The following is a 24,719-nucleotide window of genomic DNA, read 5'->3' as shown; positions in this document are numbered from 1 at the left end:
CACAAAGGCTTGACTAAGCTCATGGGCTTGAGTTTTGAAATTCAGTACCAGAAAGGAGTAGAAAATGTTGTTACTGATGCACTGTGTAGAAAACTAGATCAACAGGATGAAAATGATAACCCCAAAGGGTTGAGTCAGACCAAGAGTGATACTTCACAGTGTCTACTAATCTCACAGCAGCAACCCAAATGGGTTGAGGAGTTATTAGCCAGTTATGAGGGTGATCAAGAGGTCTTACAAGCTACTACTATGTTAAGCAGCAATCCAGATCCAACCTTGAACCTATCCATTCAACAAGGAATTTTGAGGTATTAAGGAAAGGCTTGGGTGGGAAAGCATGGGATGTTAAGGCAACAATTGGTCACAACAGTTCACACCTCAGGTCTAGGAGGTCATTCTGGTGTTACCTATCAAAGGTTAAAAGCTATTTTTTATTGGCCTGCTATGATGGAATAAGTGAAAGTGGTTGTTCAAGAGTGTGATATTTGTTAAAGGTGTAAGGATGAACAAGTGGCTTATCCTGGATTATTACAACCTCTACCAGTACTCGAAAGGGTATGGGAGCACATATCCATGGACTTCATTGAAGGATTACCCAAGTCTGAAGGGAAAGATACTATCTTGGTAGTAGTGGACAGGTATAGTAAATATGCACACTTCATCACACTATCTCACTCATTCACTGCTTCACAATTAGCTAGAGCATTCTTGGACACTATTTATAAATTGCATGGGTTGCCTAAAAGTATTGTATCTGATAGAGATAAAGTGTTTATCAACAATTTTTGGAAGGAACTTTTCAAAATGTTACAGGTGCAGTTGATGTATAGTTCAACATATCACCCATAAACTGATGGGCAAACAGAAAGATTGAATAGGTGCTTGGAGAATTATTTGAGGTGTATGACAGGGCGCAAACCAAAAGAGTGACACAAATGAATTTCCCTAGCAGAATTTTGGTATAACAACAACTATCATAGTGCTCTGAAAATGGCACCATTCAAAGTTATATATGGATATGACCCTCCACAATTAACTTTTGAATTGATAGCTCAGTCTAAAGTGGAAACTGTTGATCAAGAAGACAAATCATGGCCAAGGTGTTGAAAGAGAATCTGCTCAAGGCTCAGGACAGGATGAAGTTATATGCTGACAAAAAGAGAACTGAGAGACAATTTGAAGAAGGAGATTAGGAGTTCCTTAAGCTACAACCCTATAGACAAACATCAATATCTGTAAGGAAAAGTCTCAAACTAGCATCTAGATTTTATGGTCCTTATCAGATTGTGCAGAAGATTGGACCAGTTGCTTATAGGTTGGCATTACCACCAACAGCTAAAATACACCCAGTTTTCCATATTTCACAACTGAAGAAGAAAATAGGGAGTCAAGTGATCCCTACTGTTGATCCTCCCATCTGTTCACCTGAAGGGCAACCTCTAGTGCAACCTGTAGCCATATTGGATAGAAGAATCATAAAAAAAGGGAACAAAGCAGCTACTCAAGTCTTGGTGCAGTGGATGAACTTACTACCAGAAGAAGCAACCTGGGAGGATTATCCGTTTATCAAATCTCAATTTCCAGATTTTGCAGAATTTTGAAGGGAAGATTTTTCTTAAGGGGGATGGATTATCAAAATTGTCTATTGTGACTTTTATTTTAAGAGTTTTTAGTTGTTAACTTTAGTCCCTTAAGTTAAAAGTATTATTTTCGTAATTTTCCTTTAGTCCCTAGAATTAGTTATGTTTAATTACTGTTGGGACAACTGTCTATTGGGAATGATTGTGCCATCTATATGTGTATGAATTTTGCCAATAGAGAACAATGAAGAATATTTTCTGATTCTCTCTTCTCTTTTTTCTCTCTTCACTGAACATTTCTTCTTCTCTAGTAACAAGAGCATTACTCGTTAAAAACGGCCTCCCTGTGACGAGAGTCGTTTACATCTGTGCCTGAAAGTTGACAATATGTACAATTTGGCCTAAATATGAACAACAAATGGACTTTGCTTAGCAGCTGGTCACTGAATTACTCTGATCCAGGACATGGTACTTGAATATGTTGTGAGCACCTTCCCAGAATTGCAATGAATATACAAGCTGTACAGACAGTGCGTGGACTGCATAGCGAAGCATATCTACGTTCTGATCTCAACCACATCACCATCTTTTAACTTTGTATTGGGAACTACCAGCTGTCCATTTACTGAAACCAACTTCCCCTCCAAACCTGCTCTCCTAGCAGCATCAGCTGCGGTGCTGCCAGTGCTCAGGCGCATTATCTCACCATTAGGCCAGCATACAATGACCACCTCGCCTAGCAAACCGGAGCTAGCTTCGTAGGGTTTTGGAGCATACTCCCCTCGTTGGAAACTTGCTTCAGAGCGCAGCTGCTTCTCCCATTGAAGCATTGTCCTAAGCAAATATACCTGTAGGTTTTCAAAATTGCAGGGTGAATCATCAGCTAAAATGAACCATAGGGATCATACGAGGGACATGTTTAACTTACCACTGCACGTTTATATGCAAACACACAAGAAGATTGAAGGATATAGGAATCGATAGATTACCCGAGGCTAAAAGGAAATATAAAATCAGGAACGGGACCCACAAATTTCTTATCAAGTTACCGTTTCATGTTCTACAACCTTGCTTAACAAAAATGGTTCATGCTTACAATCTTCAGTCACCTCATAAAGCAGCTTTTTAAGTTTCATCCGTCGAGTTAATCTACTACTTTGATAAATCAATCAAATCTTCTACCTCTCTTTTTTGTTCAAAGACCCAACCACCACAGCGATCACTGACCATGAAACAGAACACTATCTTGTGACAATATTTACTATCGAAGTGTTGGCTTATGTCAGAACAAAGGTAAAATATGAAAAACAAATGAATCTAACTAACATGTCACATTTTTGGTTTCGTGGCCACTGATCAGTGCTGAGAATAAATACTTCTGGATAACTACTGGGGACCGTTTGTTTAGCCTCTTCCCATACTGATGACATTAGTATGTCTCCCGAGGAACAATATAAGAGCATAACAAATTCTTCACGTTGGGCATATACTAGAAGTCAAAATACCTTACTGTTGATGCCAGAGTCCCTTAATGTCGAATTAGAAGAGTTATAGCCCAGCTTATTCTCAAAACTTGGGTTAGATGTAACAGATGCAACAGGTTTCCCCTCAAAGACAGCAGACATGATAGCCCAGTAAATGTTTTCTTCCTCCTCCGTCAATTCAATGATTTGGATGAAAGTGGGCAACAGGCGCTCAAACTGGTCTTGCTGCATCAACAACGAAATAGTTGTTACAGGATCCCAGCAGAAAAAAGAGATATGTTAACTGTTTAGCCTCAACTACCCATACACCTGATTTATGTGGCACAAATTGACGGTTACAATTCTATTAAGCCGAGGGTCTATCCGAAATAGTGTCTCTACCCCACAAAACAAAGGTTTGTGGGATTTCACTGGGTATGTTGTAATTATGATGATCCAAGTATAAGAACATGTCAAGCAGTACTTTAGAAAGTATCAAAGGAGAAAAACATCACATCACGGTTTAGCTTTGAATTCGTGGAATTATATAACCATGTCATGGTTTGAAGCTTTCCATACCTTGTGGTACATACCATCTTGACAAAGTGTATACTTTTCCAGGCAATTGCACCAATCCCCATGTCCTGGTTCGCACCACCATTCATCAGATACCTGAAAACCAAGTTGTAATCCCTAAAGTTGAAAATGACGATCTTAAGCACTAAGAGATGACTGCTTTGCCTGCAAATTTGCTGATATGTCAAAAAGATGTATGTAGTAAACAGAAATTAGAAGAGTCATGAGCTTACATCACCATTATCATCATTGTTAATGACGATACGTATAGAAGAGCTCTTTTTCCCTTTATTCCTAAGGTATAGTCATATTTATCGATTCTCAATCAAAGGGCTAATTAGGAGCACTAAGGGGGTCATTTGATAGTTGACTAGAGTTATGCAGGTACACGTACGTACACGTACATATAGGGATTACTTATGAGGAAATCTATGCATATTTTATGCAAGATTAGCCATGCAAGGTTAACTTATACATGTATGAATTATTCCACCTTTTATCCTGCATAAAATAATATATCGATTTCCTCATAACTTATACATGTATTAGTTATGTAGGTCTCTAAATTGTAAACCAAACACCGTATTAATTTTATACCTAATAACTTAACTCCTAGCCAATTACCAAACATGGTATTACTTATGTAAGATTTTAATATCTGCATCTCTCTTTTCCAAACCAGCTGCCAAACCGACTCCTAAGGGTGTGTACGTACCCCATCCAAAAAAAAAGGAACACTGAGGGTATGTTTGGTACAAAGGAAAATTTTTTCCATGGAAAATATTGAGAGAACTGGTGAAAACACAATGGCACAAGTTATTATTTTCGTCCCGAACTATTTATAGTACTAAATTACCTCTCCACTTGGATAAGTGGTTTTAAGAACACCCCCAATATGCTAAGCCTTAGTAACGTGTTCTTAATTGCAGTCCAATGGGACTTATGTGCTGATGAGTGATCCATGTAGATAATTAAAGCCACAAAAAGGAAAGAAAAAAGACTAATCCATCTAACAGCCCATCCGATCAAATAACCTCACAAAAAATTTAGAGGGTTTTAGCCTAGAAAACTCGAAATCTTAGGGTTGTATAATTGTGATTTTATGGTTTATTAAGTGTGGGTGGGGTTCAAGTCGTTAGAACAAGTCCGGAAATACTATACTAAATGACCCTCCTACATACCAAAAACAAAAATTACATACAACAAACTCAACAAAATAAACTAATTAATTCTTACAACCCCAAAGTTTTTCAACATGGCCGCACATCCACATCTACAAAGTATAGTCACCAAAATAATTGGAACTTATAAATTTAGTAATTAAACAAGATTGGGGGGGGGGGGGGGGGTGTGTTCTAATGGAGGAAAACTTAAAAAAGGGAGAAAGGGGCTGTCGGGGTGGGATTAAAAATAAAGGAAAATGCAAAAGAAATTGTTTTTTTATTATTGTTTAACTGCTTATGCGGCATTTTTCAGATGCTCTCACGCGCATAAGAGAGTCTGAGACCACTTGCTATGCCATATGTGGCGGAGTGGGAGCATTTTTAAAATCACGCGTTTTTAAAATCATGCATCCAAGTGTAGGGGTGTTTTTAATACCATGAATAGTTCGGGGACGAAAGTAATAATCGCACCAAGTTTGGAGGTGTTTTCACCACTTATCTCGAAAATATTTCATAGGAAAATACTCCCTCCATCCCATATTAGTTGTTCCAAATTACTTGTCAATTTACAAAATAAAAATAGAATTAATTACATTTATTTCCATTTGTTAATTTCTTTTGAAAGTGAAAACAAGTTCTGTTAAGTTTCAAAAAAATTTCTTAAGGGGTGAATTTGTAAAAATACCCTTCTTATTTATGATTTCTTAAGGGGCATGTAAAGGTGAAATTGGACCCTTCTTATTTATGATTTCTTAAGGGGCGTGTAAAGGTGAAATTGGACAACCAATATCGGACGGAGGGAGTAAGTGATATTCTAGTGTTGGGAAAGTAACATAAAAGAAACTCCCAAGAAATTTCTCTCTCTATATATAATAGAGAGACTTCAGCCTAATGACGTAGCAATCCTTAAAGCCAGAATTCCTATTTATTTTTTACCTCAATTTTTTGCCTTTCAAAAATATATTATTATGTGATATTCTAAAATCTAAAATGCTGAAAAGACATCATTTTAATTGCACCCTTGCTTACGACATAACAACTGCTTTGTTAGTTTTGCCTCGGAAATAATAAAATCTAAAAATGCAAATCCAGTACCACAAGAAAAATCCTATGAAAGTCATTTGTAGGATAGTACTCTTTAGAAATAAAGGATGTCCCAGGACTAAAATTTTTCATTCTTTCTTATCAATTTTTCCATCATGTTTGGTAGGAGCTTCTTCAAAAGATTACCCAAAGAGAACACACATCTGTTAAGCAATAATAAACCAAATCTAGTAATGCAACCAGTCCGTCCAGGAGAAAGTACGGATTTTGAAGGATAAGAAATAGACTCATTAGTGGCCATTTCTTGGAGCGCAGCCAGCGTTTTCGCCGACTTAAAAAACTAGGCTTGACAAAAGAACGCCAGTCTACTTTCACCCTAAGAATAATTAGATTAGTGATTAGCATCTTTTTCTCCCTGTGTTTCCTAAATTTTATGTGAACTTTTCATTTATCAGATATTTTTATTTAAAGTTTATCATCAATGTTTTTATTATGTAATCAATATTAAACAATGTTTGTTGATAATTTTTAACACAAAACTGCGTTATACTTCGTTAAAAATTTTAAACAATGAATGATCACCCCCTTTTCATCATATGCTCATGAAATTTAAGTTTGTCTGTTATTTAAAAAAAAAAGATGGGATATTATGTTATGTTTTTAATTTAAGAACTTTCTTGATATTGATATATAAGAATCATTACAGTTTGGAATATTGTGTACCTGTTTTCTTTTAACCCTAACATGCATCTTTGATTGCAAGATCAGAATTAAATAGTTTATATCATGATCAGTTACATAATTTAATTTGCAAAATTCAATGGGTTCTTCACAATAAAACCTTCAACATATACGTCGACAAACCAGATGATTATTTTAGGCTTTAAAATTTTTGTACTGAGTAGTGAGTGTGGGTCAAAGGTTGTTGAGATTTTGATATCTATCTCTTTTTATTTTATGGGTGATGCAATAGATAGATAGTATTTGTCTTAATTTCTAATAACCCTCACCTTAAAATATCATCACACAATTCTGAATGATTTAATTTGGCTCTTAATGGAAGACAAAATATGAATCAATTTTTCATGATTTGGAACAGAACTATTTTGACGGCCAATTGAAATTCCTAACGGTCAATTCCAAAAGTAGAAGCAAGGGAGGGAAGCCAATGTATATGTGCATGTTACTTGAAAAGTATGTAGGTTGACTTTTTCTATCCATTTTTTCCCCGAAACAGTCATTGATGTTATTCTCACTTTTCAGGACCCTGATTCACCATTTTCCCCATATATTGAGGAATAGGTTTTTGGTGCTTGTGCTGAGTTTCTTTTTGTTGAAAACTTTAAATATGGCAAGGGCAATAAATAAATGAGTAGATTCTAAAATCATCTATTTACTGTGGGACTAATTACAACTTAATTATCAACTTTAGTAGGTCAAGTTTTATGACGCAACGGGAGCACCTTAAGGAGCACAACTATTTAAAAAAATTTGGAAAAAGGAACCTGCTTAAGAGAGACTCAAATATTACCATCTAATCAAAGAGACTGTAAAGCTATGAACAGTTGGTTCTTTAAGCTACAACCGGTAATTCGTTAATGCACTAATGCCAATGTGATCTTTTAAATCACATTTCAACCCCAAAACCACCAGTGGTCCTTCTGATCACCGGAACCCCTCCTTTCGCTTTTTCTCAATCTTTTTCCACCATCAACCACCTGAGACTCAACCCCAGAAAACCCATTCCTAGAAAGTAGTCCACGCGCGCACGAGCACCACCAGAACCTCCCAGCCGCCGACTCCACGCGCCGGCGCGTGACATCTCCCCAGTCAGATTTTCAACTTTTCAGTCAGATCTGTTAATTCCAGTTCTTAACAGCCCATCAATAATCACCCATTGTGATAATTGCTTCAAACCTTTTCCGAATTTTGACTGATCAGTACCATGGTGGATAATAGGATTTGCTTCAATGCGGGATTCAAGTCTTTCGACATCACCAAATGGAACTCTGGTAAAACCTAGTTTGACTGGGTGGAGAGAAGCAGAAAGGTAAATGGAGTGGATTTGTCGCATCCTCAAGGAAGCTTCCAGCGACAAAAAGAATCTGGTCAGAAGATGGAGGAGTAGAGATCAAAGGTCGGATTTTTATGGTACCAGAAAGTACAATGTACACGGAAGGTACAGGATTAAACAACCTCTGTAGCTGACTTTTACGTACGCTAAGGTGGTTGAAAACTCTTCAAAAATGTCATGGGGTGTGTGTCGGATCCTTCAAAAGTAGTGCATTTTTGGAGGATCCAACACGGGTGTGGCAATATTTTTGAATAGTCCGAGCAACATAGGTTGAAAAGAGTAAATGGCAAACTCCAAAAGGCCAGGATGATGAGAAGAGAACACTAGGGAGGAGTAAAAAGCTAAGGAGAGGGTAATCTAGTAGAGAATCCAAAACATAAAATGACTTAGCGGGTCGTTACATATGTGGACACATAGAATTCCACCCACATTTTTACTAGATTCAAACTTAGTTCTATTCATTAAAATTAAATGATAAGATGCCAAATCCAATATTTTTACACCAATTACTAACAATCTTCTTTTTTTGGGCAAGTACATTATGCATGATGAAATTTAAGTAGATTTAGTATGTAAGGAGCTATATCTTCTTCCAAGTAATTTTGGTAAGTGGATCAAGGAACCAAAAATTTAATAAATTGAAAGACATTCCATCCAATGTTATATAAAGATTATGAGACCACCAAAAAAGTAAAGAAACAAAGGAATTTTTCACTTCTGTTACACAACACTGGCATAATCTAACATTACCTCTAAACACCTACATTCTTTCCACACTATAGATAGATAACTCCTTAATAGGTGGGTCAGGATCTAGCTGAGTTTCTTATAGTCATGGCCATGTGGCTTTGACTACAAAATCATGTGAGTTTTTAACTTAATTGCCAAAATTATAAATTTACCTAACATCGCAATCAATAAACTGACGAAAGAAGTTGTCATATGTTTGAGGTGACTGCAATCAAAGGTTTCTATGTCAAACTTGAAGGGGACATGCCACTTACTGCTCTGGCAATAGATAGAGCCATTTCATTCCAAATTTTAAACAAAATCAGGTTTACCATGCTAAGTGGAACAAAAAACTACTTGAACAATGTATATTCCATCGTAATTGCAAATATTTTTATTCATGTCTTGCCAGGGAGCTATTAAAAAATTCCCTAAATTTTCTCTTCCATGTCCCTAGATTTCTACATCCAACATTTGGTGTCAAAAAAGTAATTCCAAGAAGCTTTGATTACACTATCTCAAACAAGAAAGGACCATTGGATACCATTTGGTCCTTGAAACATGAAGTACAAGTTAAACATAAGAAGATATTTGACGTTCTCACGGCGTTACCCTGTGACTTAACTCTTCAATTCTAAATATAGAGATTGTGTTGAGGGCATTCATATGGTGACATCGACTTCATCAGACCATTTGTAGTATGCTCGAATGCTGGTACGTGATGTTTCAACCATTAATCGGATTTGAGCATGTCCTATTGCTAAATTAAACGTTAATGGAAAACAATTTTGGACTAGAAAATCTAAACATAAAGATCAACATCGATCATGAGATATCATGTTCAAATTTTCTCAAAACTTGATCAAAGGTCAAAACATCACGAACTATCATTAGAGCATACAACAGATGGTCTAATAAAGTCGGTGGAGCATCATATGAGCACCCTCAACACAATCTCACTATTAAGAGTTGAAGAGTTCAGTAACGATTGCTTCAGTCACAAGATTAAACTTTTGAAAACGTCAAGAACATCTTATTTTCAACTTGTGCTATAGATTTCAAGGACCAAATAGTATCCAACGGTTTTTTCTAATTAAGAAATGCAATTTAATCTTCTTCGCATCACTGGTATACCAACAAATGCTGGATTTTGGAATTCAAGTATATGGATTGGAAAAATTAGAGATATTCTTGAATATCCCCATAGCAATACTTGGACTGAAATATTTGCAAACGCGATGTAACAAACATTATTCAAGTAATTTTTTATTCCACTTATCATAGAAAACTAGATTTTGTACAAATTTTGGTATGACATGGCTCTATCCATTGCCAAAGTAGCAAGTGACATGTCCCCTACATGATTTGGCATAGAAGAACCTTTGATTGTAGCCACCTCAAGCATACGACAGCTTCTTATGTTAGTTTATTGATTATGCTATTAGTTATGTATACAATTTTTACGATTATATTCAAAAAACTAGCATGGTTTCGAAGCCATAGCCACATGACCATGACTATAAGCTAGATCATGACCAACTTATTACAGATTTCTCCATCTGTAATTGGAAAAAAAGTAGGTGTTAAAGGGTGATATTTAATAGCGCCATTATTGCATAACATAAATGGAAAATTCTTTTGTTTATATTTTTGGGGCAATCGCACAACCTTTGTACAACCATTGGAAGGAGTGTCTTTCATTTGTTAACTTTTTGTTTCCCATAAGTTATAAACAGTGTAAAAAGCTACGGAGAGGGCATTCTAATAGAAAGTTCCAAAAAACAAAATGACCTAGCGGGTCATTACATTTGGGGACACATAGAATTCCACCTACATTTTTACTAGATTCTAACATAGTTCTAGTCATTAAAATTAATTGATAAGATGTCAAATCCAATATTTTTGCACAAATTATTAACATTCTTCTTTTTTGGTAAGTACAATATGCATGATGAAATTTAAGTAGATTTAGTATGTACGGAGCTACATCTTCATCCAAATAAGGAACAAAAAAGTTAACAAACTGAAAGCCATTCCATCCAGTGTTACATAAAAATGTGAGACCACCCAAAAATTATAGAAACAAAGGAATTTCACTTTTGTTACACAACAATGGCATAATCAAACATCACCTCTAAACAACTCAATTCTTTCCACGCTATAAATAGATAACTCTTTAAAAGATGGGTCATGATCTAGCTGATTTTCTTATAGTCATGGCCATGTGACTTTGGCTACAAACCAAGACAAGTTTTTTGAACTTAATTGCCGAAATTATAAATTTACCTAACATCGTAATCAGTGAATTGACGAAAGAAGTTGTCATATGTTTGAGGTGACTACAATCAAAGGTTTCCATGTCAAACCTGCAAGGTACATGCCACTTACTACTCTGGCAATAAATAGAGCCATATCATTCCAAATTTTGAACAAAATCAGGTTCACCATAATAAGTGGAACAAAAAACTACTCGAACGATATATGTTCCATCGTGATTGCACTATTCAAGAATTCCCTGAATTTTCTCGTCCAATGTCCCTAGATTCCTACATCTAATATTTGGTGTCATAACAGTAACTCCAAGAAACTTGGGTTACACTATCTTGGATAAGAAAAGACCATTGGATACCATTTGGTTCTTGAAACTTGAAGCACAAGTTGAATATAAAAGTATATTTTGACGTTCTTAATGCGCAATCCTGTGACTGAACTCTTCAACTCTAAATATGGAGATTGTGTTGAGGGCATTTATATGGTGACATCGACTTCATCAGATCACGTGTTGTATGCTCGAATAGTGGTACGTGATGTTTCAACCATTAATCGAATTTTGAGCATATGTCCTATTGTTAAGTTCAACGTCAATGGAAAACAATTTTGGACTAGAAAACCTAAACATAAAGATCAATATCGATCATGAGATATCATGTTCAAATTTTCTCAAAATTTGATCAATAGTTAAAATATTCGGAACAACAATTCGAGCATACAACGAATGGTCTAATGAAGTCGGTGGAGCACCATATGAACACCCTCAACACAATCTCACTATTAAGAGTTGAGGAGTTCAATAACTATAGCTTCAGTCACATGATAAACCTTTGAGAACGTCAAGAACATTTTCATATCTTCAACTTGTGCTATAGATATCAAGGACCAAAGGGTATTCAATGGTCTTTTCTAATCAAAAGTGCAATTCAATCTACTTGGCATCACTGGTATGCCAACAAATGTTGGATTTAGGAATATAAGGATATGGATTGACACAATTCTGGGGTATTCTTGAATATCCCCATAGCAAGACTTGGACTGAAATATTTGCAAGCACGATGTAACATACATTGTTCAAGTAATTTTTTATTCCACTTATCATGATAAACAAAATTTTGTACAAAATATGGTATGACACGGCACTATCCATTGCCAGAGTATCAAGAGACATGTCCTCTACATGATTTGGCATAGAAAAACCTTTGATTATAGCAACTCAAGCATATGATAGCTTCTTATGTGATTTATTGATTATGATATTAGGTATATTTATAATTTTTAAAATTAAATTCGAAAAACTAGCATGATTTCGAAGCCATAGACACATGACCATGATTATAAGAGACTCAGCTAGATTATGACCAAATTATTAAAGATTTTTCTATCTATAATTTGGAAAGAACGTAGGTGTTTAAAGGTGATGTTTGATAATGCCATTATAGCGTAACATAAATGGAAAATTCTTTTGGTTATCTTTTTATGAGTGGTCTCACAACCATTAGAAGGAGTGTCTTTCAATTTGTTAACTTTTTGTTCCCCATACGTTATAAATAACGTAAAAAGCTACGGAGAGGGTATTCTAATAGAGAGTTCCAAAACACAAAATGACCTAGCGGGTCGTTACATATGTGGACACATCAAATTCCACCCACATATTTACTAGATTCTAACTGAGTTCTAGTCATCAAAATTAATTGATAATATGTCAAGTCCAATATTTTTACACAAATTATTAACATTCTTCATTTTTGGCAAGTACAATATGCATGATGAAATTTAAGTAGATTTAGTATGTACGGGGCGATATCTTCATCCAAATAATTTTGGAAAGTGGATTAAGGAACGAAAAAGTTAACAAAATTGAAAGCCATTCCATCCAGTGTTATATAAAGATTGTGAGACCACCCAAAAAATATAGAAACAAAGGAATTTTTCACTTTTGTTACACAACAATGGCATAATCAAACATCACCTACATTCTTTCCACACTATAGATAGATAACTCTGTAAAAAATGGGTCATGATCTAGCTGAGTTTCTTATAGCCATGGCCATGCGGCTTTGGCCACAAAACCATGCGAGTTTCTTGAACTTAATTGCCAAAATTATAAATTTACCTAACATCGTAATCAATGAATTAACGAAAGAAGTTGTCATATGTTTGAGGTGACTGGAATCAAAGGTTTCTATGCCAAACCTGCAGGGGATATGTCACTTAGTGCTCAGACAATAAATGGAGCCGTTTCATTCAAAATTTTGAACAAAATCAGGTTCACCATGATAAGTGGAACAAAAAACTACTTGAACAATGTATGTTCCATCGTGAAGATATTTTAATTCATCTTGTCAGGGAGCCATTTAAGAATTCCCTAAATTTTTTCGTCCAATGTCCCTAGATTCCTACATCCAACATTTGGTATCATAACAGTAATTCCAAGAAGTTTGGATTACATTATCTCAGATAAGAAAGGACCATTGGATACCATTTGGTCCTTGAAACCTGAAACACAAGTTGAATATAAGACTATATTTTGACGTTCTCAATGCGTAATCTTGTGACTGAACTCTTCAACTCTAAATATGGAGATTGTGTTGAGGTCATTCATATGGTGACATCGACTTCATCAGATCACGTGTTGTATACTCGAATAGTGGTACGTGATGTTTCAACCATTAATTGAATTTTGAGCATATGTCCTATTGCTAAGTTCAACGCCAATGGAAAATAATTTTGAACTAGAAAACCTAAACATAAAGATCAATATCGATCATGAGATATCATGGTCAAATTTTCTCAAAATTTGATCAATAGTTGAAAATTACAAACTACCATTCGAGCATACAACGAATGGTCTAATGAAGTCGGTGGAGCACCATATGAACACCCTCAACACAATCTCACTATTAAGAGTTGAAGAGTTCAGTAACTATTGCTTCAGTCACATGATAAACCTTTGAGTGCGTCAAGAACATCTTCTTATCTTCAACTTGTGCTATAGATATCAAGGACCAAAGTGTATTTAATGGTCTTTTCTAATCAAAAGTGCAATTCAATCTACTTGGCATCACTGGTATGCCAACAAATGTTGGATTTGGGAATATAAGGATATGGATTGACAAAATTCAGGGGTATTCTTGAATATCCCCATAGCAAGACTTGGACTGAAATATTTGCAAACACGATGTAACATACATTGTTTAAGTAAATTTTTATTCCACTTATCATGATGAACAAAATTTTGTACAAAATATGGTATGACATGTTGCCAGAGTAGCAAGAGACATGTCCCCTACATCAGTTTCAAGAAAAAAAAAAAAAGACATGTCCCCTACATGATTTGGCATAGAAGATCCTTTGATTGTAGCCACCTCAAGCATACAACAACTTCTTTTGTGAGTTTATTGATTATGATAGTAGGTATATTTACAATTTTTAAGATTAAATTAAAAAAACTAGCATGGTTTCGAAGCCATAGCCACATGACCATGACTATAAGAGACTCAGCTAGATCATAAACAACTTATTAAAGATTACTCTATCTATAATTTGGAAAGAATGTAGGTGTTTTGCGGGTGATGTTTGATAATGCCATTATTGCATAACATAAATGGAAAATACTTTTGTTTATATTTTTGTGGGCGGTCGCACAACCTTTGTACAACTATTGGAAGGAGTGTTTCAATTTGTTAACTTTTTGCTCCTCATAAGTCATAAAAAGCGTAAAAAGCTCCAGAGAGGGTATTCTAATAGAGAGTTCCAAAACACAAAATGGCCTAGCGGGTCGTCACATATGTGGACACATATAGAATTCCATCCACATTTTTACAAGATTCTAACTTAGTTTCTAGTCATTAAAATTAAACGATAAGATGTCAAATCCAATATATTTACACAAATTATTAACATTCTTCTTTTTTTGATAAGTATAATATGCATGATGAAATTTAAGTAGATTTAGCATGTACGGAGCTATATCTTAATCCAAATAATTGTGGTAAGTGGATTAAAGAACAGATAAGTTAACAAATTGAAAGCAAGTTTGTAGAGTGTTTTATGATCGATTTGGTTTGTTTGCCCCGGAGGTCCCGAATGAGTTTTGTGAGTGATTCGGATGCTTAAGTTTATTTATAAATTTGAAGAAATAGAGTTGACCACGATCAACCTTTTGACTAGATGAGCTCAGATTCATGATTTAGAAGTTCTAACAGGTTCCTATGCTTTACTTGTCCACAAATTGTGATTTAATTTTGATGAGTTTCAGATGGGTTTGTAAGGTGTTGATTTTCAGATAAGTATAAACGGATTGAGCAAACAAGCTCGTAATTGAGTTTCGACTGGACAAGTAGATCCGTATAGAGATTTCAGAACTATAGAATCAAGAGCCGTCCAATTTTGAGGGCGTATGAGGGAGTTACAGTCCGTTTAATGGAAAATTGGTTTGATTGCACACCCTTAGTGAGCATAAATGGTACTTTTAGCAACGGGAAACCTGAACAATGTATTTTGATAGATTAGCTTCATCCTCCTACCCCTGCTTTCGGATTTTGATCTATTGTTCTATCTGTATTTGCACATGGATGTGTATGGCCTCCCCCATAATATCTCAATCTATGGGCATTATGGAACCAGCTAATGCTCTCACCATAGATGTCAGAGCAAGCTTAGCAATTAGGTAATTTAAGGAGACAAGATTGGTTTCACAACTGTTTGTAAGGTCAATGAAACTATGAAAGAGGAAAAGTTCCAGGTAACAAACTTAAGTGTTTCATGATTAATATCAGTTGTATCAAGAAATGGAATATAAGGTGTAAAATTAGGTCCTGGACCTAACTCACTCCCCAAAAGATAGCTCAAAGGGAGGAGGATTGTCCAATCCCTATAAAGAGACCACCCATCTCATTAACCACCAATGTGGGACTTTTTTCACTCGTTAGCACCCCCACCTCACGCCCAGAACTAGAACTGGACATCTGGTGCGTGGGAAATTTTAAATTTTGGGGGCCCAACATTGAGTGAGATGGGTCCTACTCTGGTACTATGTACAGAAATGGATTTGGGCCTAACTCAACCCCTGTAAAGAAATGGATTTGGGCCTAACTCAACCCCAAAAGCTAGCTTGTGAGGGGATGATTACCCAAGTCCATATAAGGAGACCAACTACTCATCTCTTTTTCGATGTGGGACTCTTAAGGATTTCTTTTCATCTAGCAGTCAAGAACTCAAGATCAGCTAACTATATCTTCTTTTTTTCCAAGGTCAATGATTTGGAAAATGAGGAGAAATGCTTGAGATTTTACACCAAACATGAATAGGCCAACAGACATAAAATGATCAGCTAAATATTCAGCACAAGACTTGCTATATAAAGCACCATATTAAATATAAGTTAATAAAAACTTCCAAAATACCTTCTTATATAATCTTGCATAAGCTTCCCATCTTTTCGTTTGGGAAGAAAATCTTCTGTCAGCTACTGCCTCAGAAGCTGCTAGCCCAAAGCTTACAGCAACAAGCAATTCTCTTGCACCCTTGTCCACTCTAGTGAAAAAAGAAAATTATGAATGGACAAGAAATTAAAAGCATTTGATATACATATTATGAATTTGATGATGATCTACCTCACAATAACTGCAGCAAGCAGGTGACCTGCTTCCACTCTTAGGACAGGATCTCCCACTTTTAACGAGCTATACTTATGTGACCCATCATCTTCAATAGAACCTTGATCTTCAATATCTGTTGAGAAGAACGAGGGTGTAGTTGTTCCAGAACCAGTTACACTGGTCACCAAGGGCAGCTTATCTTCAGTTTCTTTATAAAGCCAATGTGCAGCAAGTCCATGCTCAGCACACTCATGCATCCTCTGAATATTCAAGATCAGCATTTTAGAGCTAGATAAAACATAACGATAATCACCAATTTACCGACTAACAAAAGTAAATAAAAAGGAAAGACCAAAAAGTAGAGGGCATCAATATCAATGATCAGATGAAAGATTTGAGAATGCAATACCTGGGTTCTTATTTGAATTTCCAGAGGTGAGTTGTCGGGACCTTGTACTGCAGTGTGTAGGGACTGAGATCAGGAGAATATAAGGTTGGATAGCAGTTAGAATAGTGTTTGTACCACAAAGATAGCAAAACCGACTTAATCAAAACAGTAACCCATTGAAGTAAATAAGTTCAGACCTGGTAGCCACTTGGTTTTGGGTTAACAATGTAGTCATCAAACTCTCCATCAATAGGGGACCAGAGCCTAAACATTTGAAAAACAGAGGTCAAGTTTGAACCTCAACAAGCACATCTATTGACATGCTATTTAATTGAACTTGAGAAATTTTATAGGATATCTAAAAAGCAGATGACATGTATGCTGTAACAAATGTGCAGATTCTTCGAAGGGCACAAATCATTTCCTTACTTTTTGTGCCATTGCTGCTCACAGATGTAATTCAATAACATGTAGCAAGGTTAATGTTAAAAAAAAAAAAAAAAAAAAAAAACCACTATACACCTGTGCACTATGTTGAGAAGATTATAGCAACACTGAACTGCCTGGCTGTGTAATGCCCCATTCTTATCTCCGACAATAACCCTCAATGCACGGGCATCATACACTTTGTTTATGCCAATTTCTTTCCTTTTCATCTGCATCAAGTAAAATTAAATGTATATTGTCTGTTTTTCTTAAAATCTATATGACAAAGAAGCAAAGCATGAGAAGATATCCGACAATGAAGCAGCAAATCGAAAAAAGATAATCAACCACAGAGTCTGGGTAAGTAGAACACTGATAGCACCACAATAGAATTTCCACTTTTCTATAACTTGTAACCAGCAACAACTTTATATAACTGTGGTTTAAGAATTTGGCCTCCTACCTTACTGTAAATACTAAACAAGCTTTTTAAGCGTCCAGATAATGTGACCTCCATCCCAGGCACATATCTGCAACATAATCAGATGCACAAAGTTAAAGGGAATTATGATAGGTATGCGGCCCTTTCTTTTAATCCAGAAGTATTACAGTGATTTATGAGATAAATAAACATACGAGGTAGAAATGAATAATTCACGCTCCAAAGCCTCCTCGCAAACTACCAGAGTTCCCAGGGCAAAGGCAGCATCTCTAACGACCTTTGGTGTTGTCTCCAAATTTGAATTTGCCACAAGCTTGTTGAAAAAGTCAATACGCTTCTTTCTATCTTGTAAAAGATCAAAAGGAAGTACAGCTTGCAAAAGAACCTGAGAATTGAGGAGAGTTAGACTCAGATTTATTAGTTGTTTAACACTACAAGAGGAGACACAAACATAGATGAAGGAACTACCTCCCCCACTCACCCACAGAAAGAGAGTGAAAAAAAAATTGTTGGAGGAATGAATAATACTGGCATCCCCTGCCAATATAGGAGGCAAAGGAAAAGGTTCTGGATAAAATTATCAACTTCTACTTCAAGTCAAATTATGAATCATAGATTGTGCAGGAACAGGTAAATTCTGAATTTGCTATCGGAAGTTACAAGTTCAGTAAAGACCATTAGTTTGTACTTTTGCATAACACAATTCCTGTAATGCTTCATTGCATACCTTTGGTATCAATTGGGAATGAAAATGATATTTTGCAAAAGATATGCTTTAAGAAGATACCAACAAGAAGTTTCTTTGATAAGTTATGCACAAAAATGAGAGGGACATGGCAAACACAATATCGCCAAAGCAGAAGCACATGAGCTTGTATGATATGGTGATTCTCTTGACAGAATAAAGATCATTCGCAGAGTGACCAGTAACAGAAAGAAGAACAAGCCCAAACTATCAATTAATTATCACTGCAATGCATCAATAACAAGTTTCATGAATAGAGATGAAACTAAATTTCGAAAAGTCTTCACCTTCATGCATATGTTTTCCTCGTCAGTTTCTGAGGGTTCTTCATTCTCAGCAGTCACACTTTTCATTCTCTGGTGCAAACGGGAGCTGGATTTGCCATAAATTTTTTTTGCATTGCCTGTCCTGTTTGGATGGCTCCACATGGATGCTAGGTCAGCTCGCATGCGAAGAAATATTTGAGGCTGCATTATATTTGATGCTGTTACTATTTTTTAATTTTTTAGTTTTGCCTTTCTCGCACAACAGCACTTTCTGCATAAATGACTAAAACATGAGCACACCTGAAGCACTGCAAAACATAGATCTTCAAGTTCAGCCTTTAATGCCCAAAGCCCCAATCTCGAAGCAAGTGAACACCAAATAGCCAGTGTCTCCTGAGCAACAGCTTGAGCCTTGGCTGGAGGTAATGCATATCTAGAAGAGTTTCCATGAACAATCAGCCACATCAATATTAGTATCATGCTTCGGTATTTAGGATGAAGGATTTGCTAATTAAGGGTAAGAAAATAAAAGAACTACAATGAAGAAATCAACATTTTCCTAACTATCGAAATTCAATTGGACACATACATGCAATCTAACTGTGACAAACTAAACTATTGGTTCGAAGACTGTACATGGTTCTCATGTTGTGAAGACGGTCTGCTAGTTTGATAAGCACCACACGTGGATCATCAACCATGCCCAGTAGCATCACTCGTAAGTTATTTGCCTGTAAACAAATATACATACAACGAAATAAGAAAATACAGTATAGTGCATACCTACTAACTTCAAGGAAATACAAAAGCTAAACTAAAAGAAATGTGCAAAGCCGTTTTTGCTGCTCTCAGAACTGAGAAATCACACTTGTTTGGTAACTTCAGATACAAAAAGAGCTAAAAGGGAGAACAAATATAAAATATGGGATGGGGACATGACGTCACTTCCTTACAAAAAAAAACTTGGATGTCATCACATCTATTCATACATTGAGTTTTAGTTAAAAAAAAAAAAAAACGAGAAGAGTATGCTGGCAAGATGGAAGTAGCAGCACTATATCAAAGAATATACAAGAATGAATGAAGAGCTCTTAATACCAACATTTTCCAAACAAGCCATCACATTAATTCAGACTCTATGCAACGGTCAACTATCTTAACAACATGCAAGATATCTACATATTAAATACTTTAAATGATCCTCACGTGCATTTAAGTACCTCATCATGGCTAAGTGCAGCTTGATTCACATTTAACCTGCGATGCCTCCTTAACAGCTGCATGGAAAACTTCACTTAAAAGTCGGGCCATAAAAAGAGAACTATGAAGAAGACAAGGAAGGAGAAACCAATTGCTCCACACAAATCGGCAACCCTGCTGGCCTTTTTGGATTTTGGGTAACTTTTATTTAAATACAGTGACATTCAATTCTTGTTCTGTATATGGCTTCGAGGGACCACAATTTTTAGAATTTAAATTGAGGCATATCAATGGCTCATCAAGTTTTGTATTTACAATGTCCTGAGTTAAACTCATATCACCATTTCAAGCTATGACTGCAATCAGAATTGTAACTTAAAATCCATCATAACTGATCATAGTGCATACAGTACCTGATTTATGAAACTTAACCTAGAAACACCTGCTACCAAGTTTGCAACATCAGTGTCAAACTCTCTCTCTATAGTGTCCAAACTTTCACCCGTATCATCAACCACATCATGGAGAATTCCAGCAACAACCGTATCAATGGCCTACAAAAATTTAGCAGTTACAATATGCAAATTCACTTAAGTGATCTACATAATACAGTGTGCGTATTACTTTCAACATAAATTACAAGAGAACAAGGACCTAGCTAAATACATGTAGAGAGACAGATAGATTTTCAGGTTATGTAAGATATTCAACAAACTACTGTCAATGAAAGGACAGAATTGTACCCTTTTCCCAGTTGATGGAACCAAGACAGCTACAATTTTTCCAGTGTGAATACAATGTGTTAAATACGGCTCTCCAGTTCTTCGCAGCTGCCCATGGTGAGCTTTTCGTGCAAATGCAATAGCCTTCTGCACCTGCCTTCACATATTCATAATTTAGTGGCACTATTGGCAATCGTTTATATCACATCAACAAGTGCAAGTTGAGATGGTAAACCTTATCATCATTGAAGATGGGGTACCCAGTGACATCTACTCCTTCCAATAAGAGTGATCCTGCAAAAGAACTACAATTACTTGCTATCCCTTCTGGCGTATTATCTTTACCCATTAAAAAGAAGTAAATGAGTTACTAAGAAAAAGCTAATATACTTTCAAGTTCAATCCTGCACAAAAAATAATAATAATAATAAGTATTATAGTATAAAAAAAAAATAACACATACACACACAACAACAACAACAACAACAAAAAAGCAGATAACTGAAGAGGCTTCCTCACCTCTTTCCTATACATCTCGGGAACATGTAATCCATGCACTTTCATATATCAAATGGAATACAAGACTTTTCATATGCTATAAATCATATACTTCAATGAATTCTATAGAGGGAAAAGTTCAAAACGTACATATTATAAGCAACAAAGGAAAGGAAAATGTGACAATTGCTTATTTGCTAGAGTAGTTAAACATGTAAGAAAATGCATAAAATCTAAGAACTTCCCAAGCAATAGGTCTAAAGGAAGTTGCAGTTTACAGACCATAACCCATGCAAAGGTTAATGAGAAGCTCCCATTAAAACTTCTGAAAGGAGAAAGCTCCAACGGAACGGCAAAAGCTAGAAAGAAATATCTAACTTACAGAGCTTTGCTGCTGTCCACTGAGATCCCTAAACTTAAAAGGTGTGATCTATATTGATATATTTTTTTTTCTAGACTAAAAGAACACAGAAATTCTTCTAAAATCCAACTTTCCACTTTTTTTGCTATAAACACAAATAAAATAATTGAACTTAGTGCTCTACTTGATTTTGCTTGGCTTTTGATTCAAAGGAAAACAAGCGTGGAGCTTAAATAACTCACTCAAAACACTTTATAAAAGATTACATGGTAGAATTAGGGCAAATAAACCCTACTGGAATAACTGAATAAGTATACAGTCAAAGTTGCTTCCCTGATGAAGGATTTAAACTCGGAGATTATGCGGAATAATAAATACCTTCTTCTCTAAGATCAATGTGTGTTATCACCATCAATTGCCTTAGCGGTTTCTTACAAGATCATAATCTTGTATATTATCCACGGCAACTATTTTGTCTAAGGAAACTCTCTCAATGTTTTTGTGGTGTTTAGAATGACCTCAAAAGCATCCTTGCTATAGTACAACCAAGTAGCCTTTAACTCCCACCTTTATTGAAGAGTTTCATTACTCTTCTTCCATTAACTAGGGAATTACCATGTTCATGAACCGCAAAACTCTACCTCTTTTACTATAGGGAATTATTTAATGGAGTTGTAACTTAGTTCATGAATGAAACAAGTTACTAATCAACCCATCAATGGGTGCATCCACTTCTAACACCTGAAAACAAAAACTGCCGACATAGTCACAAATAGGGTTGTCCATAAATCGAATCAACTCGAATATTCAAACTGATTCGAAGCAATTTGAATTATACGATTAGAATTGATTTACGAATTTAATTTTAGAAACTATGATTTTTCGATTTGGATATGGTTGGGTGTGTCACAAATCCAAATCAATTCAAAAAAAATAAAATTTGAAATCTTAATTCGATGATGGCTAAAATCGAACCGAATCGATTCAAAAAATTGAAATTTGAAATTTTAATTCAATGATGCTCAAATCGAACCGAATCGATTCAGAAAACTCGAAATTTAAAATTTCATTTGATGATGGCTAAAGTCAAACCGAATGACTCAAAAAATCAAAATTTGAAATTTTCATCCGATGATGGCTAAAATCAAACCGAATGACTCAAAAAATCAAAATTTTGAATTTCCATCGGATGATGGCTAATGATCAAACCGAATGACTCTAAAAATCGAAATTTGAAAATTTTCATTTGATGATGGCTAAAATCGAACCAAATCGATTCACGTACAGGCCTAGTCACAAACATTCATGTTAACTCTACCAACAGAGTCACTTACTTCAACCAGAACATCTTCTTCTACAATATTTCATTAACAAAAAAGACTTTAAAAAATAGGGAGAGGACAGATAGGCATTAGGAGCTCACCAGGTTGTTCATTCACTTTAGGCCACAAAAAATCGACCTTATTATAAAAGGCAAAGTCCGAATGCAATCACCACTGTCGTGACGATTTTTCAACTTGGATATGGTTAACAATCCGAATCGATTCAGAAATATCGAAATTTGAAAGTTTAATTCGATGATGGCTAAAATTAAACCGAAGCGATTGAGCATATACTTCTTCTACAACATTTCATTAACAAAAAAAAAAACTAAAAAGAAAATCGGGAGCGTACAGACGGGGATTAGGAGTTCACCAGGTTGTTCATCCACTTTAGGCCACAAAAAATCAACCTTAGTAGAAAGGCACGCTCCAGAAGCAATCGCCACCGCCGTAACAGCAACCTGCGTTATCGCCGACGTAACCGCTCCGTGAACGGAACCACCGCCGGCCGCCGCCGCCGCGGCAATCGCGTTGCCGGAAGTCAAAACGGAGGTTAACGACGATGAAACAGCGAATCGGAATTTAGCATTTCTACGAAGACCTTGACAAGGGAAGAAGAGGAACAAGGGATTTTTACGGAGAATTAAAGAGCGTTTGTGGGCAAACATGGTGAAGTTTTGAGATGAAAGCATTTCAGTTATGGTGTTTTAGGTGGAGAAATATATGGTAAGAAAATCTAAACAAGTGACAGAATTGGGAGTATAATAAATGTATTCCATGAAATTTGGAGAGTACATGAGATTTGTGTAATTTAACAGTAGACAATGTGTGGTCAAAGTGAGAGTGTCGTTATATATATATTTTTTTTTTGGTAACTGGTGGTTGTGATTTTTTATTTTAATTCAATATATGGACAGTGACTGTCAATCCGTTCTGATTAAGGTCCCGGCTTATGATTTTTTTTCCAAAATTTTTCTTTTTTGGAAAAAAAATTATTATTGAGAGAGTCATTCTCACATCATACTCGTAAATAGGTCTAATGGGGGATTTGTTTAATAGAATCTCGAAATACCAAATACCTACTGAAATTTTTTAAATAGAACTATGATTTCAATAGCAAATAAATTTAAAAATATCAAAAAGGGATAAATGCGTGAAAAATAATATTAAAATAGTGATTGATTTTTACTTAAAAATAGTTAATCTATGGTCATCTTTTTACGAGCTAATTGTAATTTATTTATCCAGTGAGTTGTAATTTTTTCTCCACTTCTCTTCTTGAATTGTGCATATGCTCTATTTTTTCTTTCAAACTACATGAAGAAAAAAAAAATTGGTTTCAACAGCAAAACGAATTTTAAAATATCAAAGAGGGACAAATGTGAGCAAAATACAACTAAAATGGTGATTTGATTCTTATTAAAATTGATTAATCTATGGTGATCTTTTTACGATCTAATTGCAATTTATTTACCTAGTGAGTTGTAATTTTTTTTCATGTTTTACTTCTTGAATTGGGCATATAATATATTTATTTTTAAAAGATTGTGAAATTACAAGACATTTTATGACTCAGTTTTTGAATAAAAGAAAAGTCATGTGTATTAGCATTATATTCGACTCAATCATTTTAAGTACAAAACATTGCTGCACAGCATTGCAATTGATCAAAACCTCTTTTCTACTATGCCATAATCTTGACAAACACAAAACAAAACTTGACGAAGAAAGAAAAAAAATCATCATTTATGCAATTAAGCGATATTTCATTAGTTACTTTTTCAAGACTTCACTGTCATTTAAGTCTGAATTTCATATATAAATTTTGTAACTCTTTTTCCCATTT

The 24,719-nt window shown here is 35.4% G+C and overlaps 1 protein-coding gene across 5 annotated transcripts; it reads right to left on the bottom strand.

Annotated features, from left to right (window-relative positions):
• Nucleotides 1-1,883: 1,883 nt before the first annotated feature.
• LOC107862953 lies at nucleotides 1,884-23,702 on the bottom strand. Of its 5 annotated transcripts, none has more exons than XM_016708671.2 (18): nucleotides 23,247-23,702; nucleotides 20,928-20,986; nucleotides 20,714-20,845; nucleotides 20,384-20,524; nucleotides 19,991-20,047; nucleotides 19,407-19,501; nucleotides 19,071-19,203; nucleotides 18,792-18,971; nucleotides 17,954-18,144; nucleotides 17,781-17,847; nucleotides 17,414-17,547; nucleotides 17,089-17,155; nucleotides 16,913-16,975; nucleotides 16,519-16,763; nucleotides 16,309-16,438; nucleotides 3,623-3,715; nucleotides 3,086-3,289; nucleotides 1,884-2,428 (listed from the first exon to the last, which is right to left on the bottom strand). In XM_016708671.2, exons 1-18 carry the CDS (start codon nucleotides 23,563-23,565, stop codon nucleotides 2,138-2,140), a joined length of 2,601 nt encoding a protein of 866 aa, XP_016564157.1. In that variant the 5' UTR covers nucleotides 23,566-23,702; the 3' UTR covers nucleotides 1,884-2,137. The 5 variants fall into 5 exon arrangements, with proteins under 5 accessions (XP_016564157.1, XP_016564159.1, XP_016564160.1 ...); XM_016708673.2 differs by having other exon boundaries at nucleotides 20,714-20,849; nucleotides 23,247-23,387; XM_016708674.2 differs by having other exon boundaries at nucleotides 20,714-20,849; nucleotides 23,226-23,340.
• Between the last annotated feature and the right edge of the window lie 1,017 nt (nucleotides 23,703-24,719).

Source organism: Capsicum annuum, chromosome 3, assembly GCF_002878395.1.
Source record: "Capsicum annuum cultivar UCD-10X-F1 chromosome 3, UCD10Xv1.1, whole genome shotgun sequence".
NCBI lineage: Eukaryota > Viridiplantae > Streptophyta > Magnoliopsida > Solanales > Solanaceae > Capsicum > Capsicum annuum.
The sequence above is the reverse complement of the archived record's forward strand: the minus strand, read 5'-3'. Positions and strand labels throughout refer to the sequence as shown.

Coding starts and splice junctions, on each gene's coding strand:
- LOC107862953 (XM_016708671.2), bottom strand. CDS start 23,565: ATGCTTTCATCTCAAAACTTCACCATGTTTGCCCACAAACGCTCTTTA. Junction 17,848..17,953: donor GAATTATTCATTTCTACCTC/GTATGTTTATTT, acceptor ATTATGTTGCAG/ATATGTGCCTGGGATGGAGG. Junction 16,764..16,912: donor AAATTCAAATAAGAACCCAG/GTATTGCATTCT, acceptor TTGAATATTCAG/AGGATGCATGAGTGTGCTGA.